The 18,571-nt window shown below is 34.3% G+C and overlaps 1 protein-coding gene across 2 annotated transcripts in view; it reads left to right on the top strand.

Moving 5' to 3' along the window:
• Nucleotides 1-18,571, top strand: part of LOC129798863 (zinc finger protein 395) — a 157,068-nt gene that overhangs the window by 115,559 nt on the left and 22,938 nt on the right. For both annotated transcript variants that reach the window (XM_055842309.1, XM_055842308.1), the window contains exon 5: nt 16,341-16,438. In XM_055842309.1, coding sequence (XP_055698284.1) covers nt 16,341-16,438 — 98 coding nt within the window. The remainder of the gene's footprint in view (nt 1-16,340; nt 16,439-18,571) is intronic.

Below are 18,571 nucleotides of genomic sequence, written 5' to 3'. Positions count from 1 at the left end.
TGGTGGCTATAGTCCTACGCTACCGGCTTAACCACTTCCACGCAAAGGTCATTGAGGTCAAACATGACGCGTGACTCAACTTTGAGCGTTGGCAGTTGTGCGTGTGTTTGCAATTTTCGCACAAAAAAAGAGAGAGAAAAGTTTGACGACACTGTACTGGTTAGATATCGACGATATTGGGGTGGAAGTCTTATGGGCGCCAGCGAGGGTGACTCTGTGGTGTCCACCCACTGAGTGCAGAAAGTGTGTGACATGGGAAAAGATGGAAAACCCCTGCGATTCTGCATCGAGGGTGGTTTTTCTATTAATAAGCACCAACACCAATGGAACAAAAACATCCCTCGAAACATTGCGGAGGTGGATTCTAATATAAAGGCATGAGGGAGGAAATTGTGGGTGGGCGACAGAGAGAGCAAGAACAACCCTTGGCGCAGACGACGACGTCACAGAAAGCGTAGGTGGATTGGAAAATTGTAAATGCGTACGTGGGATGGAAGAGTGCGTCTGTTGAGGGTTTTCCATCTCTGTGACGCAATATCGGGGTCTCTGGAGCGCACAATTGGAGTTACCATGAGATATAAAATTTACCTGTAAATTACTTCTAGGTGGTCAAACACTTTCACCCATTCACTTGCCCGTTGAAAAATGCTTATAGACACCCAAAAAAAAAGAGAGACACCTCCATCGCCTCCATCCAATTAACATTTTGTGAGAAATTCAATATATTAAATTTTCGTATGACGCCGCAGTGAAAGGGATTTGAGAGAGAAATTTTTCTCAAACACTTTCTACCAAGATCGACGCAATTTAATAATTCGTTCTAGTAAACATCATGGATTTCTTTCGCTTTTTGCGTCTCACAATCTCTTCCTGGTTGGGGAAGTTTGGGTATGGGACGATAGAGAGAGAATGTGTGAAAGAGAGTATGGAAAAGCTCTTGGGGAAAAATTCACAAGAAACACTCATGTTAAATTCACAAGAAAACTTTTACCACACAAGTCAAATGCACCACTGGAGAATTCCTGGAAAATTCTATAAAAGCTTTAAATACAATTTTGTCGCAATTTGTAATGCAACTCTGCGAAAAAGTTCCTACATGTCAAAAACTTAAATTGTATTGTGAGGAATTCATTTAAAAGGACATGAACTTACTAGGGGTGTTCAATGTTACAGAGATCATGATTTGGAATTTAATTTTTAAATTTGTATTTGAAAATCACTTATATTTACAACGTTTTTGAGACGCTTAGTAAGAAGTATAGGATGTCTTCTTAAATTAGGATTTGCCTCATCTGCCTTTCGCAGTATTTTGAGGTTGAATCTGAAACCTTATGGCCTATTGAGGATCTATAAGGGGTAATTCATATTGAGAAACCCTTGACAATTGTCCGAGAAACGCTTCGCGAAACCCGAGAAACCAACTCTCTGCATCGCGAAACCCAAAACTTGCATCGCGAAACCCATTAAAGCAGAAACCCTTATCAGAAAAAATGGTAATGAGTTACCCCTTGAGGATCAAGGATATTTCTTAAATAAGAATTTAGGAATATTTCCGTGAATTTATATTCAATTGGCCCAAAATTTTTCCAAAAAGCTTGAGAATTAATTTTGAGAACAGTTACCAGCGCCACTTGCGCAAGATATCAGTGCCACCATGCGGAGAAAAGACTTGTCAATATCAAAGTCTATTCCTGACAATGTAACATATTCATGGCCTATTACGGATGAAGGATATTTCTTAAATGAGAATTTAGGTGTATTTTTGTTAATTTTTGTTCATTTTACTCAAATTTTTTTCAAGAAGCACGAGACTTAATTTTGAGAACAATTGAAAGCGCCACTTGCGGAAAATATCAGTAAACTCATGCGGAGAAAATAATTCTAAATGTCAAAGTTTATTTATGACAATTTGTGTCTATGTACTATAGGGGAGACTGGGGCAAAAAGTCACAAATTGAAAATTTGAAAATTCAATATCTTCCAAGATGAAAGAGATAGCGGCTTAAATTCTTTTCCATAGATGATCTCCATAGACCTTCTTCAAAGTCGTAAGTTTCCTAGAATTCGAACAGGGATTTCAGAAAATAAAAAATATTGAAATTTTTAGCCTTATTTTTAAAATATTTTACTTACAGCAGATATCAATTTTGACCTACTTATTTTCCAAAATTGATGCACTGGTAAATATTTCCTAAATGATTTGGACTCTTTCAATACAAAACCACTATCTATTTTAGAATTTTACAAAGATTCTTTTCTCCAGAAATTAAAAATGACCACTTGGGGTAAAAAGTAACAGAAGGTAAGGAGCAGAAAGTAACAAAGACCGAAGCAATTTCTAACGTCTTACGGCGAGAAGAAACGTCATTTCCATGTTTCGCCGCTTTTTTTTTGCATATGTAAAACGATTAACAGTCTCTTGTGTGTTTTTTTTTTTCTAAAATAGCTTGAGAAGCATTTTTATAGTTCAGATAGAGAAAACTGTGTTTTAAAAAGGTGTAGAGGAATAAATTTTCTATAAAAATATGTCACCTAGCTATTTTCTTTTAAATTTACGAAAGCCCGTAATAAAGCAAATCAAAATATGATAATATCCCATACCTGGTACTATTTGCCCCAGCATTTTTGAGAATGGTCACAAAATTACCTTTTAGAAAACAGCTCGATAAATGTATTTTCTTACAAAATAGACGAAAACGACTTTCACAAAGTTGTAGAGCAGTAAATTTCCTATAAAACTGCACTAATTAGAAATTTCTGGGGCACTAGGGTAGCTTGTGAAAAAATAAAATATCCGTTTTGTGACTTTTTACCCCAGTCTCCCCTACTGTAGACTCCCGCTGAATTGTGAAGCAAAAAATAGACTGGAGGATAATTATATTGAAAGGGAAACCAGAAGTCTCAGAAAGCTCGGAGGCTGAGCCAAAAGCTTTGGGAAAAGTTGATGAGTTTTCCTTGAGAGGTCCCATTTCTCGACGATTTCCGGTTTCCCCATATAAGCCGCTAATTCGGTTCTGTTAAAATTGGGCTACGTTTTTAATTCAGGAGGCAGTAACATTCAAAAAATTTATATTTTATATAGACAAAGCATTAAGAGCTTGCCTCTTTATAATAGTTATAACCACTTAGATTTCAAAATTAATGCCTTCGAAATGGAATTACGCAGTTAGGCTTGCAAGAGAACTTCAAGTTCCTATCATAAAGACAAGCCATCTTTCTGATTGAGTACCCCTCATATACAAATTTTATCTATCACAAAGGCTTAACTAAGAAAATTATAAGCGTCAAATAACTTTAAATCTTGTTCAAGTAAGAAACTTTATGAAGCAACAAGCCTTACCGACAAAATAGAAAGTTGCATTTGTGAAGTTTTCCAGATAATTCATCATATCTCACTCATCGGTAATACCACCTACGAATAAGTTCTCAGTAGAACAACCCCAACAGGTGCTTATGGATCTTATGAATTAATTATTGGATGATTTTCTACTTTTGGAGGAATTTTGATATGTAGCGCTTTCAGTGAATACGAAGAACTCAGAGAACAAAGAAGACGTCTTTCTCCGAAGGCCCTCTTGAGCGTCCCCTTCTTGCCGAATCTGTTCGCCCCTTGAATAAATCTTCCAGGAGGGCTTTATTGAGGGAAAGTGCAAAGTGGGTAGTTCATTGTTGAGGCCTGTTATTTTCACTGGTACTTTTTGTGTATGTATATGTGAAATTCAATGCAATAATGTACATGGAAAGAAACAGCGAGGGGCATGGCAAATAATTAAAGAAGCCGGGAGTTCAATGAACGAATAATGTAATCCATTCGATTCCATACATAAACACTCAAAAATACCCAACAAGGGAATTTGCTAGGGAGAGAAGTGAAATCGAATTGGATCTATGGAATGAAATTTGATGATATTTCGGTGAAGCAAGAGACGTAGATTGATGGAGAACGTGTGGAGATTTAGGAGGAGGATGACCCTAAGGCGTCATAGGGCTCTATGTCGAAATTGCTAAGTGAAAAACAAGGACATTTCATTTGAACTCTGAGAATTCTTTCATCAATTTGCAATATTTGAAGTATTAGCCAAATGAGCCGAATTGTGGAATTTCCCTTTGATGTGAAAAAAATGGCGCGCATTTGATAAAGAAACACTATGGCTATATGATATCTCATTCTGAACCATGGTATAACATGGGTATGACCCGCAGAGTCTGTTTGGCTTTCTCTCGGATTGAAAAAGAAAATAGAGAAAAAAAGAAGAAAGAATCGAGGCAGAAAGTCTCTCTCCCTTTGTCATTCCCTCTCAATTTCATGTTGAGTTTATGCCCAACATTCTCTGTTTGGATAGTGCTCTTGGAGCAGTTGCGCGGATGTAAACAAAAACAAAGCCACGCTGTTGCTGGAAAATCGTGTGCATCGACCGGCTTCACGTTACAGCGCAACTCCCAGCCATCATGGAAGGTGTTCTGGCTCTCTCATGACCCAGTATATTTTACCCAGAGAGAGCGTCTTATTTTGAATTTGAAAAATACCCCAATACCCCAACCCATCCAAGGGTGCAACATCAACAATTTTCACTGTATTAGTTTACCGGAACATGCGCATCTTGGTCACAGCTAACCTTACGACGTAGTACCAATCCCCCTGTTTTTCTTTCCCATCAACCCATTTGGAGTCAATTTTTACTGCAAAATCCAATGTAATATGAGACACAGTGGAAAGAAACATAACTGATGGATCGATTCCGAGGGAATTCTCATGGGCAGTTGCGATCCGGATGAGTCCATTTCCACTTGTGACTATGATGAATTTTGGGGAAAAAACATACAAAGACTGGGGAAGAGGAAAAACAAACAAAATATGGTTCTCGTTGGAGCCTTCGTAAGGGGTGGACTCCTTGAGTGTGACCTCGAAGAATTCCAAGGGCTTCTTACAGCTCAAAATATGTGGAATGTGGACATTAATCGAAAATATGCTTTGGTATACGATGTAACTTTCATTTGAGAAGTTTCTATTGGAGTCCTTTATTACAAACTTCGGGACAAAGGGGCTAAATCTTTCATGAAACAAACTTAATTTTTGCGTTGTGGTTTCTCAGAATTTATATGCGATAAGGGAGATAAGTGTTTTAATTTAGTATTGATACCTTGCAATTTAATTATTATAAATCGAAATTTTTGTCGATCAACGATTGGAATTAGAAATTCTAATGTTGATGATAGAGTTTTGATATTTTTTAATACCCCAACCCCATTTAGTGTTAATCTTATTAAATTTAATAATAATCGAGATTGCATATAATCAATATATAGTGCAACTCTAATATTGTTAATTATGTAAAATTAACAATTCATAAAATACATAGGAAATTACCCGACTTACACATTAAGTACTTAAGTACATAATTTGATAATGCCGTAATTTTAAATAGTTGCAGGAAAACTAACTACTTATTAATTATAATAGAAAATAAAACAATCCGAGTTACACTTTATCTTGTAATATCCGGGTAGCAATTACTCGTACAATAATTAATAATTACAATTTGAATTGGGCCACTCTTGAAATTAGATTTTTTCTCCTATATTTAAATTGATCTGGACCTTACCATGATATAACTTAACTCTATACACCAACTGCAGAGCTAAATTTACATTAAGATAAGGCTTAGTTCCATTCAAAATAAGTAAAAAAAAGTCCAATATCAAAGGTGCCCCACTTACCGATCCAATTTAACTTTTACTCAATAACCTCTCAATTTTGAGTTATATTCTTAAACTTTGCATCTTGAAATTGGCCTTTAAAAACTGATTCGTATTCTGCGCGATAAACGGTTTTAGTGTAATAATGTAAAATTTCTTTAAGTCTCTAAGTTTGAATGTAAAAAACTTCACAACTATGTACCGTAAACGCGGGTGACTTTGCTACGGGTCTCGGTCAAAATCCCGAAAGCCAAAATCCCGAAAGCCAAAATCCCGAAAGCCAAAATCCCGAACGCCAAAATCCCGAATTCTTAAAAGTGTTATAGCTACTTCCACGATTGCACTCGTGCTTGCTGGAGGCAAAGGGAAATCTTCTGTGTCTTGGGAAATTATTCTAAACATTTTCCTCCATATAATTTCATCCCTTTGAGGATTTTGAACATTCGGAAATTTGACTTTCGGGATTTTGGCCTTTTCGGGATTTTGGCATTCGGGATTTTGGCTGCCACCGCTCTGCTCCCACTGCAAATAAGCTTTTCTTTAATTCTAAAACATAAGATGATCTTCACCAATCGGATATAGTAGATTGGATCAAAGTTCGGATCTACGATAGCTGAAATAGAAATGTTAAATATCTCTGAGTTATCTTTCTTTTGAAACTCATTGGAGTGGCCTAAGGCGGTCTTCAGACTAGAGGTTTATCCCAGTTTCCAAAGGGTCTCAAAATCCTGAATAGCGAGAAATTTTATTGCTTTTTGAGAATATGTAGGTCTCTTATCTTTAATAATCCAATCCTAAGTTAAATTTTTCCAAAAAATCGTGATTGATAAGAAATCAGAGCAGTTAAGCCATACGGCTAAGCCTTAGGTATGAAGCCCATATAAGGGAGGACATTCAAATATTTAAACATAAAAAATTTTTGAGAAAAGATCTAAATAGTTCAGGCGCCAGAATTTAACTCACAATTAAAAATCTTAAATTTTGATTAATATTTGACATAAATCTCAGAATTGAAAGGTAGAACGGGTGGAATTCATTAAAAAAGACTGTCTAAATTACTACAAAAAATAACTTATTTATATTGTTAAATTAGAAAAGCTAAAACAATTGGTTAATCTGAGATATTAGAGACCATAAGTTCACATTTACTGATATATCCTTCCTTATTATCAATCTTTATTGCATTTTGTAAGATATTAGATATATGTAATACAAGAAAATAGAAACACTATATTATTTTTTTCAATTAGCGAAATTTTATGCACTAAGAGCTCAGAATATATTATGTTATAATGGTCAAGCTTAATATCACAGATTTAATCTAAATATTTTAAAAAGACTTTGCTTAAATTATATTTTAATGAGTATAAAATCTAAATCTAGTTCCTCTACGTAATTTTACTTTGGTTGTAGGGTAAAGTGATACAAGTTGGACATAATATTACAAGTTGGACAATTCGCCGGTACAAATTGGACAAGGATTTTTTTTCTTGATAAATACAGTATTAAATATTTTTTAGGCACAAGGAACCAAATTATAAAACTAAAGCATTAAAACAAATAAAAATGATGTACTAAATTTATCAAGAAAAAAATCCCTGTCCAACTTGCACCACTTTACCCTAAAACTATTTAATAAAAATAATAATCATAAAATTTCAAGTACATAAACTACTTCCATCTGATGTAATTAAAATTTGTTCTTGATGTAAATTTTTACTATCTCTTCATCTAAAATTTAATAAGACACCACAGTCTAGTTTATTTTGTAATGGTTTAACGTTTGGAAAAGTAATTAGGTTGAGAATTGTGCCATCCCTTTGTTATTTTATATATATTTCTACTAGTTTCTCTTTTTGCTCAAGCTTGACCTAATTCGAAACTTTGTCATGTTGTCCCAAGAAATTCTCTGACCCAATCTTCTTTAAACTTTCAATTAAATTGTATATCTTTCCAAATTAACTAGTACTCTGACTGGAGACTGGACTGATTAAATATCTGGAGTAAGGTGCCCCTTTGTCTTCTTTGATTGATGTAGATAGTATTGTTGATTCGATACGGTCCAGTAGCTTTGTTTAGAATTAAAGTCCTAGGATTTTCTGTTCATTTCAAGCCAGCTTCATAAAGTGTTGATGGTGTCTTCTTCACCTTGATCATGTTTTTGTGAGAAACTGAAAATGACGTCACAATTTATTTTGATTTTATTGCCAAAAATGTGTCATGAGCAAGGCATCGATTCCGATAACTGCCGATGGGGACATGCTTCACCTTTCGGTTTCATTCGGTGTGACGTCAATAAATCCCAATTCGAATGCCTCTAACAAAGGAAAACCCGCTTTCCCGATGCGCAATTGCTGGATGTATGTGTGCAAAATATCCTTTCCTTTCTTCAGATATTCCTTCAGCTTTTCCCGCTTTTCCTCGGCTCTTTGGGTGGAAAGACTGTGCGTGAGTGTGCGTGATTTTGCCAATGTATTAGTTGGCTGTTTGACCCCGACACGAAAATTCTCCTTCGCGAAGCCTTCGGAGCTTTTTCCAAGCGCGTGTCTTTTATTGGTGTATGCGTGAGGTTACACAAAGCGAGCTTGTCCTTCGTGCTGGAGTATTGGTGAAGAAAGTAGGTCAAATGTGCAGGGTGGCCTCTAATATGGAAAGCTTAAGAGTGGGGTTGCCAAGGCGAAAAGCCGGCAAATTTGTATGTGTTTTCATACCAAGGAGAAAGCCACCCTCTCCCATATAGCTTCTCATTAGCTTGGTCACAAAATGTATAACGATAAAGCGTAGAGAAGAATGGCTTTTCACCTGAAATTTTCATATTTTTTCCTCTTTGCTTGTTCCGGAATTCGAAGCCCTATTAGGGGGTGTTATTTCCAAGATGGCCCCTATAATTTATTTCCCGCCATTTTTGCCAGAAGCACTCAAGTGCGGGAAGTCATTATAGGAATCGGGTGGTTAAAATGGGTAATATGAAGAAGGCAAAAGTTGAGCTTTCGGCACTGACTGTTTGTTGGGGAATTAATCTCAATTTGAGGCCATGTTAGAAAGATAATAGAGAGGCGGAAACAATAAATGCTATCGCTTGGGAAATATGTGTTGGTGAGGGCCTCGATCGGAGCATCGAATATAAGAGGGGGGAAAAGCACAAAGAGATGAAATAACATAAATCTTGTGAAATAGGTCATCGAATTCAAGCGAAACCATTTCAGTTCCCAGAATTTTCCCGGCCGCCCTTTTCCCATATAACATTATTTATTTAGTGTTTACATAGAAGGGGAGGGGGACTGTAGCAACCGGAAGGGCACATATCATCCCGATCTATTTACTTGTGGCAATAGAAGATTCCTCTCCTGCTCAATCCTGTACCCGTGACGTGAAAATTGGGACACGATGGAGCGAGATGCGAACCTACAGCCAGTGCGCAGGAGCAGACCTACAACCTATCCGGTGGCGAGTTCTATACCCGAAAAACTAGGTTAAGAGCTTCCCCAATTCTCTGACCTAATTTTCACTCCCGAGAATCCAATCTCGCACACGCTATATAAGAGTGGTGCGAACGAGGCAGAGGACAATCCAATATAGATATGCAATTTGGCGCATAGGATATCCATATATACATAGAGTGCCCTATTTACCTCGGCATCGACCTGGAAACACTAGAATTTTTCTCATTTAAATTCGAAACCAGTATTCAATGGGTTTTCCAACTTTTCACGCTTTTCCGTGATAATTAAATTTCCCTCGAAATGGATGGTCCGCACTTGGTTGGTTCCGGTTCTGAGGAATTTCATCCATTTCATCCGTCACATTTACGATAAATGGTACCTTTTTTCGCTTAAACCATTTCGGTGAAAGCATTTGAGGAAGCTATTACCCAGAATTGCTTGGCTCCCCAGAAAACAAAATTACAAACTCTACTGCAACACTTGCTGAAAAATATGAGTCAACAGTTAGGGAATTGCGAAATGAATTGCATTTTCAGGGAAAAGCCCCACAAATTTGAGGCTGGATTCTGCAAATGAAATTTTGAAATTATTGAGAAATTTGAGTATTCCACATTGTTTATAAATTAAACTTCAAGAGCGTTTAATTCTCATTTTACGAAAGGTTAATGCTATTTTACTTTTGAGGCAGAAGTATGCAGGAACCGTTTGAAACCGAACAAACGTCAAATGAAACTTATACGTCAATGGTCAAAATGCTACCTAAACAAACTTATTTTGACGTTTATTCGGTATCAACGGTTCTTGCACACCCCTGTTTTGAGGCTTTACTACAATGGAAATATTTTGAGAAAATTTATATTTACATTTGGAAAGTATTTTTGGTATTTAGAACATAATATGGTTTTTAAATTGATATGGTTAACCTAGTTCTTAAACGTCTCGAAATCCTAATTAGTAAATTATTTTAATGGTTTTAAAGATCTTTAGAGGATTATTTTGTCTTTATAGTCAGTTGAAATTTTCCTAAGTTAAAGTATATTACTAAAACTTAGGTCTGAAGCCTGTATAAGTAAACTATCTCAAGCTCTATTGACTTTTAGCCCTATTAAATTACGTTATTCCATTTTCAGAATATGCCTTAGATTTAGTTTTCTCATAAATATTTTATACTACTTCTAAAATGTGAAGAAATAAACTTTTATAGAAATATCAAAAAACGTTAATTATAATTTAACATATTTTATAAGTTTTAATTAATTAGAATTTATTTAAAAAATCCGTAACTTCTTTTAAGCTTAGACTTCACTACAGAATTAAATTTTAATTTCGGACTGGATATTATGGGCTTATCTCCATTTAATAAATCTGCAGGAGAATTCTGTAAAAGTATAACAATGTTATATGACAAACTTAGAATTTTTTATGTATTGTTCGTAAATGTTTGTGAATTTATATGGGGGAGTTACGAAATGCTCGTAAATCGTATGATCCACAAACAAGTTCGTAAAAGTTTTTACTTTTTTCACAAAAATTGTTCGTAACATGATCACTTGACGAGCATTTTTTGTACTTTTACAAACATTTGTTCATAAATGTTTGTAAACACACAAAAAATGTTTGTAAAATTTTGTCATTTGTTCGCAAATGTTGTCAAGTAAACAAAAATTTACGAACAAATATGGCTTCCACTCATTCCTCAAGTTCAACATCACAATCATAATGTTTAGGGCTAACTTTTGTATAGATAGAGGACATACAGTGGCGGCCAAAATAATAGAATCAGCTCCACAAAGACCACTATTTTACTTTTAGCATTTTTGTTTATTCCAATTCGTTGAAATAATTTTGATATAGAAATGTTCAAATAATTACCTTACGTCAAATAAGTATTGTTATGGCCGCTAGAGGTCTCTATTTTTCACAGAATACATCAATAGTGAAATTTGGTTTGAACAACACAATAGGACCACTTTCATTTAAATTTAATAATGTGGTCTATAAATCGAATAAAATGAGTGAATAAATAGGTGGCTGAATAAAATTCAGGATCTTGCGTGGGAGCGCCTCGGGATCGAACCCGAACATCTTCCTGAAGTGGCGGAGGATCGACAAGCATGGGCTACTAAATTGGATGTCATGGGCCCGCGACCCCAATAGGGATAAGTGGTTGAAAATGAATGAATGAATAAATCGAATAAGTTTAAATAAAGCCATATTTAGAAACCATAAATGACAGTTTTCCAATATTTTTGGCCAAACTGAATTTCACTATTGACGTATTCAGTATAGAATAGTGACCTCTAGCGGTCAAAACAACCCTTATTGTACGATTCTAATAATTTGAAGGTTTCTACTTCAGAATCATATCAACAAATTGGGAAAAAATACAAAAGTTAAAAAAATATAAGCTTTGCAATGTGATTCTATTATTTTGGCCGCCACTGTAAACTGTCCTATTTCTTTTAAATAAATTGAATTGAATGTTAAACGATTTTTTCGCATATTTCTCATGGGAACTGGGTTTTAACGTGGTGTAATTTGGATATCCAAAGTAATTGTGGATTTAAAAAAAAATTATTGTGAGAACCAGCTTCACTTAGAAATAGACGAATAAGTCGTGTAACAATTTAGTCCCACAGCTCAAAGTAGCCCCACCTCCCCCTATATCAGATTTCACTCTCAGTCGTCAGAAAACTTTTAATCGAATTTTTGCCAAATTTTTGGTGTCGCGTTAAAATACTTTCTCTCATGGATTTATATTAATTTCCCCATTAAAATTTTACACCCCCATGTGACATACATAGCCAATTGGTGTCACATGAATTGGTGCACTGTGAGCGCGTAAGACATAAATCTGTCTGACTTTTAGACTCAATTAAATACCACTGCGATGTAGAAATTCTAGAGTTTAGAGCACAAAACGTGATAAAGTGATTTATTCTCATCTAACTCTAACACTAATTGCTCAAGATGTTTCCCTTTTGCTGAAATATTTTATGCTCTGCTAATGTTGATATTCTGTGAGGTATAATCAGACTTCAATAAAATTATCTCAATAAACATATTAAGTTTTTAGGGGACTGAGGATTGGAATTTTTGGAAAAAGTTTTGTTGCGATAGTTGGTTCTTTTCTGGGAAGGGGTTTGGGTAGGTTTTTGTAGTTGTGGGAAAATTTCGTGATATGGTTAACGAATAATATCTTTCTTGGAAGCAATTTGACCCACATTGAGTCAATTTCTCCCTGTAAATCACTTATTTTATTACTGGGACGACACATGGGTTTTCCTGATGGTATCTTTGGGTTTTTTGGGTGTTTGAGGTTGGGGATGTTTTTTCGTCTGGTAGCGTCTTCATACGGGAGGATACCATATTGGAAGAAAATGTCGCGGAATGGAATGAAAAGTTCTGTTTGGAATGAAGCACAGTGCATTCAGAGCGCGTTCTAGATTTTCCAATATTTACTCATTATTTACTTTAACCCACTATGTAATGTAATACATGAAATTGGGGTTTGGCCTTATAAGTTTAGTATACAATGTTCTATGTATACCTTCATGTCGAGCAGCGATCCGGGTTGCTCTATTTTGCCTCCCTCTCTGACCTAGCTCAGGCGCGCCAAAATGTAGGTCAGAGTGCCGTGAATAAAAATTATGACATATTAGAATTGCTACTAAATGCCACTTTCCACAAATTAATACCAGTCTCTACGTTACAATGGTGTCTGTTGAGAAGAAGATACTTTCATGGGGTCTGACACTTGAGTGATTATGTGAAGTGGCATAAAGGTAAATATAGCGACCAAGCCGGCCGGCATTTCATAAGTCTCTCCTAGACGATTTAATACTTATAAAATTGTGAAATTTTTCATCAGAGTAGAAAGAATCCCATTTGGCATCTTGCAACACAATGTTGGAATGCTGCCTGAAAATTGTCCATGCTCAGTATTCTGTGTATTTAGACTAGATTGACAATTACTTCAATTTGTTTGAATTGATGTCTTTGTTGCACTTTATCTCTCAAGAACAAACTGAAAAGTCATTATTAACCATCATCGATGACCGACATTTTCCATGCTAAAACCTTTTATGTTTTATGGGAATTATGTGTCAAGCTCATGAGAAACAAGACAGAGATAGATACTTGAAGGAAAAATATCATATTGAGATTGTCATGAGAATGGTGAAGACTCTAGACTAGATTCAAGATGAATGGGATGTTGGGAATTTTATAAATATTTGCTCTTGAGACTGGAAACTTTTGTACAGATAAGGTAGATAAGGGATTAATACCCATGTCCCTTTTGGGCTTTTACAAAATGAATCATCTTGAAAGTTAGTGACAAGCTTCACTGTTATATGAAATTGATAATATGAAGATATTGTACAATATTTGCTAGAGTTGCTTCACGAAACATTAAAGGTCATACAATTTTCGTTAAGTTTACTAGTCAAATAATTCATTCTTAGTAAATGTTAACAAAAAATAAATAAAAAGTCAATAAATTGAACTTGATACTCAGGCCTGAAATTAGAATAAAAAACGAAAGAATATTTTTCTTGCAATACGTTGTTTCGCTAAGTTTTGTTAGTGACCTAATTCTAAATTGATCTATCTTTAAAAATAAATTTCTTTCGGTTTTAAAAACATAAAATAAATTAATATTGTTATCTCGTATTATTATTAACGAAAAGCTGAAGAAGTAATCTGAACTACTTTCGTTAAGTTTTCTTTAATTTTGCTTCAAGTTTACTAAGAGGTCTCAACAGGATAACAGAAAGTAAAATCTGAATTTAATCTAAATTTAAAGAATTAAAAGGGAACTTTTCTACAATATAGGGTAAAATGGTACAAGTTGGACAGTGGTACAAGTTAGACAATGGTACAATTTGGACAGAGCTTTTTGTGTTGATAAATTTAGTACTTCATTTTTATTCGTATATTTTTAATGCTTTAGTTTTATAATTTGGTTCCTTGTGCTTAAAAACAATTTTTGACTGTATTTATCAAGAAAAAAGCCATGTCCAACTTGTACCGGCGAATTGTCCAACTTGTAACACTAATTCCAAATTATATCACTTTACCCTATTTACACAAAAATAATACTTAAAAAAAATTATGGGTGAGCTAACTTAATATTTCCAATTGGCAGGGGTTTCGTTAGGTTTTCCCAATAAGAATAATTGTGATAATACCAATGGAAATGTTGTAGTACATTTTTAAATATTTTCATAATTGTATATAATATTTTCTTTATTATATTTATTTATTCAAAATTAATTTAAAAAATGTTTACGGTGAAATTATGTGAACTCAGTATAACCAAAAAATATATGTTTCGTTTAATAATTGCCATATCAATATAAATAGTGGAAATATTAATTTTTAATATTTTTTAAATAAAGGTCAACCTTTTGCTTTTCGTTAAGTTTCATTTGATACTCAAATTTGATTGGGCTGCTCATCAGAAAGACTTTGTGAAACTTGAAAAATTACAAAATCGAATAAAGTGTTTTATTTATGTTCTTTAGAAAAATAAACAAAATAAATTAAAAGGTAAAAATTAAAAGCCGCTTACTTTTTGATCCCTTTAGGTTTTGTCAGATATTTTAATTTGTGATATGAGCAACATGATCGATTGACATCAATTTTCATTAATATCCAATATATTCAAAAATTAAAATCAGTGTAATACCATTACTATAGACTTCCCAATCTTCATTACTCAATTCAAAAAGAAATTAAAATAAAAAAGTATACTTTATCTTTCGTTAAGTTTTACTATTTATTTCAAACAAATAATTCAGTGTCTTGTAAAAAAAAATGTTTTTCATCTTACAGAACTTATTTCAATCAGAAATTCAACTCTGCTGCAAATGCATAAAAATAATCCAAGCAATTGCCAATAGAGCGAATTTACGAGGTTGTCTTGTGATCTTTGAATTTGTCTCTTGGTAAATTAAATTTTATATCGCTCCAGTGAATCCTATCAAGTAATTCTCCAGATTTATGCAATATAACTCAGGGAAAATCTTACGAAACTTGTGCAATATAAAATATCGAAAAGCTGATTTGAATTTGATTGAAAGATAAACAGCAGAAAAGTATATAAAGTTATGATAATACCATATTCATCGTGAAAATCCTGTCAGAATTGTGCTCCAATATTTCCTTCTTTTGCCCTAGAAAGCTCCCTGAAAAAAAAAAGGTACAAAAGTAGGTCACTAAGAGGGTGAGGAGAGATGCTGATGGTGTCTTGTGGTAGATTTTTTCCGGGAAAAAGATCCCTGTGTATCCCTCAATTTCTTCCGATAAGTGTCATTTTTGCCATTGTCGACAATTTTCAAGCTGACTGCGGGAAAAGCGATATGCCGGGTGGGAAGCTCATCGATTTGCCAATTAAAATGAGATGGGACAGTGATGTTCTGGAGCATTGTGGATGTGGTACAGGGGGCATGGGAAAACAGGGATTCGGGCATTTATTGATCGGCGACACAGAAAACTGGTGCGAAATGAGGTCGGGAAATGCGAGTCGTGCGCGCTTCTAGGAAATGTTTCTGCCCCAATTTTCTAACAACAGACAAAAGCTTATGTACATTTTCTGTTGTTGGTAGAGAAGGAAGGGGAGAAGACTGCCACAGGGATATCTGGCGAAAATGGGACAACTGGGAAAGTATATAAAAAGTTTGCTTTTTGAATGACTAATCCAGGGGGAATTATGAAATGATGTACTCATCAAAGAGTTCGAAGGACCAAAATCTACGACTGCTCCAAAGCAAGATAAGCAAATTTATTAGGACTTCTAATTAATTGGCTTAAGGATTAGGTCCTAAGTAAGCTTTTTAGTATCTTAGGATGGATTTTCTTAATTCAGAACAAATCATCGCGTAGCAAACAACCCCTGGCGTGTTTAAATGTCTCCGAGAGGCGCGGAGAATGGCGTTGACCTACATTTTCAAGGCAGAACGCATGGTTAGAGCATCGTGGGGGTAGGGTGATATAATTTGTCGACCCAATTCCCTGATTTCCAAAGTGTATGAGTGCACACAAAAGTAGGTCAAATCGGATGCACATTGTGTGAGAAAATGCAGATGAAAATCACTCACAAAATAATCTCAAGTACACCTGGAAATGGAACAAAATCATTGAGATTCTCTATTAAGTTCGCCGGAATACTAAAAGTACCCTTGTTAACTTTTGCAGGCAAATGGACCCCTCTTCAAATGTGTTTGGAAGGGCTGCAACGTCATCCACTCAACAGTGTCCCAGATTGAAGCACACATTCGCAATGCACATTTAGGGTAAGTGGCCCACATTTGTTTAATTTTCAACCTCAACATTGCACCACAATAGATCACATAGTTTCAAAACTCCCTGTAATCTCCCCTATGACCCACTGACCTTTTTTTACACGGACTAAGAGTACTCAGGTGAAGCTAAAGTGGCATTTCTCCACCAACTTCTTCTCTAATGGACTCAAAAGCGTGATTTGAGAAAACAATTTTCCAACTGTATATATATTTACTTACCCGAAATAAGCTTTGTGAAGGCTTGACTTGAGAAAATTGTACCACTCTATAGGGGATGATGACTATGCAAATTTATGCATGTACCTTTTTAAGTTAATAGGTTTTCAAGGGCAGTCGAAATTCAATGAGTCATTCAATTAAATTGTTGTAGTTCAGTATGGTGATTGATTCGTTACATAACTGTCACTTTGAATTTTTGTACAACACGTTACGTGTCGATCAATTTTCTGTCAGAATGTCGCTCGATTTATCGCTTACTATCATCTTAAGAAAATGTGCTTTCTCTGTCTTAAATAGTGACGATTGACAAAAAACGCAACAAAGAAAGAATTACATTCGGAAAAGTTCTCAATCATTAATTAATTAATTAGATCGAACAACAAACCCTGAATTTATTATAAATGATCCTAGCTTTTCGACAGAAAATAATTGATTCTTTTTCCAAAAAATCTCTGAGAGAAATCCGAAAAAGTTAAAATAACATTCCTGAAATGTTGATTTTACCTTGCATTTATTGATCCGAAATCGGTGTAAATATTACCCTTTTTAGGTGTATTAGGGGTTAAAGTTACCCTTTTTCATGTAAATTTTACACTTAATTAGGTGTACAATTAACATTAAAAAATGTTGATATATTTTTACACCTAAAAAGTGTTAAAGTTATGAGGAAAAAAAGTTAATCGCATCTCTTTTTTTCTCGCTGATATTACATTACGCTGAAAGAATTGAAATCCGAATTTTCTATTTCACTTAACCTAACCTTTTAAAGATGAGTGGAATATCGGTGTCCAAAAAAACAAAAACTTTTTTATGACTATATTTTATCTTCTAAATAGTCTGAAAAATTTGTTTTTATTCAATATTAATATTTAACGATATTAACAGAATAAATTGGAAGAAGATTCGAAGTTAGGATGTTTGGAAAAATGTAATATCTGACAAGAATCGAAAGAGCTGACAATAAATTAGCATTTTTATTCGGATTAAGTTTTGATGAAACAGGAGAAAAAGAATCTCGACTGAAGTATAGCAACTAACTGTTAAAGTTTTATCAATTGATTGGTACATGAACAAACATTGGGAGAAATCAGAAAATATTGAAATAACATTTCGGAATTAATAGCCCCATGATAATAATCCCAAATCGGTGTAAACAATGCTTTTAAGGGTTACAGTTGCCCTTATGAATATAGAATTACGAAAAAAAGGTTGAAAAATTAACATTAAAGGACATTATATGTTTTTAGATCTAAAAATGTAACCGTTATGATAAAAAAGATTATTTTGTATACTTTTTTCTCAGGTGAATGACTAATACATAAAACAAAGCATTATTGGAAACTCGGGCTCTACTAAACATTGGATTTTTATTTCTTCACAACTTGGTCTTATATTGACCATTTATTCAGTAGACAAGCAACTCTAAAGTATCTATGAATTCATATATGTAGGTCTCGTGCCTTGAAGCTTGATATCTATTTAAAAGATACCATGTTTATTACTGCCTCAGTTTCCCCTAACACTGAGAAAAAAGGAGGTGCGATTAACTTTTTTCTTCGTAACTTAACACTTTTTAGGTGTAAAAATATATCAACATTTTTAATGTTAATTTTACACATTTTTAAGTGTAAAATTAGCATGAAAAAGGGTAACTTTAACCCATAATACACCATAAAGCATAATATTTACACCGATTTCGGATCAATAATGCAGGGTAAAATTAACATTTCCGGAATGTTATTTTAACTTTTTCGGATTTCTCTCAGTGAAGGTTTATTCTAATTGAAAAATTATATTTTTAAACTCAATAATCTATTAATTATTCTTTCAAATTATTTAATTTAAACTTTTTGAAATTAGTTGGTTTGTCGGCACATATAAGCTGAACAAGAACATTTCTACCAC

Source organism: Phlebotomus papatasi, chromosome 1 (assembly GCF_024763615.1).
Source record: "Phlebotomus papatasi isolate M1 chromosome 1, Ppap_2.1, whole genome shotgun sequence".
NCBI lineage: Eukaryota > Metazoa > Arthropoda > Insecta > Diptera > Psychodidae > Phlebotomus > Phlebotomus papatasi.
This window is presented reverse-complemented; position numbering and strand designations above follow the sequence as displayed.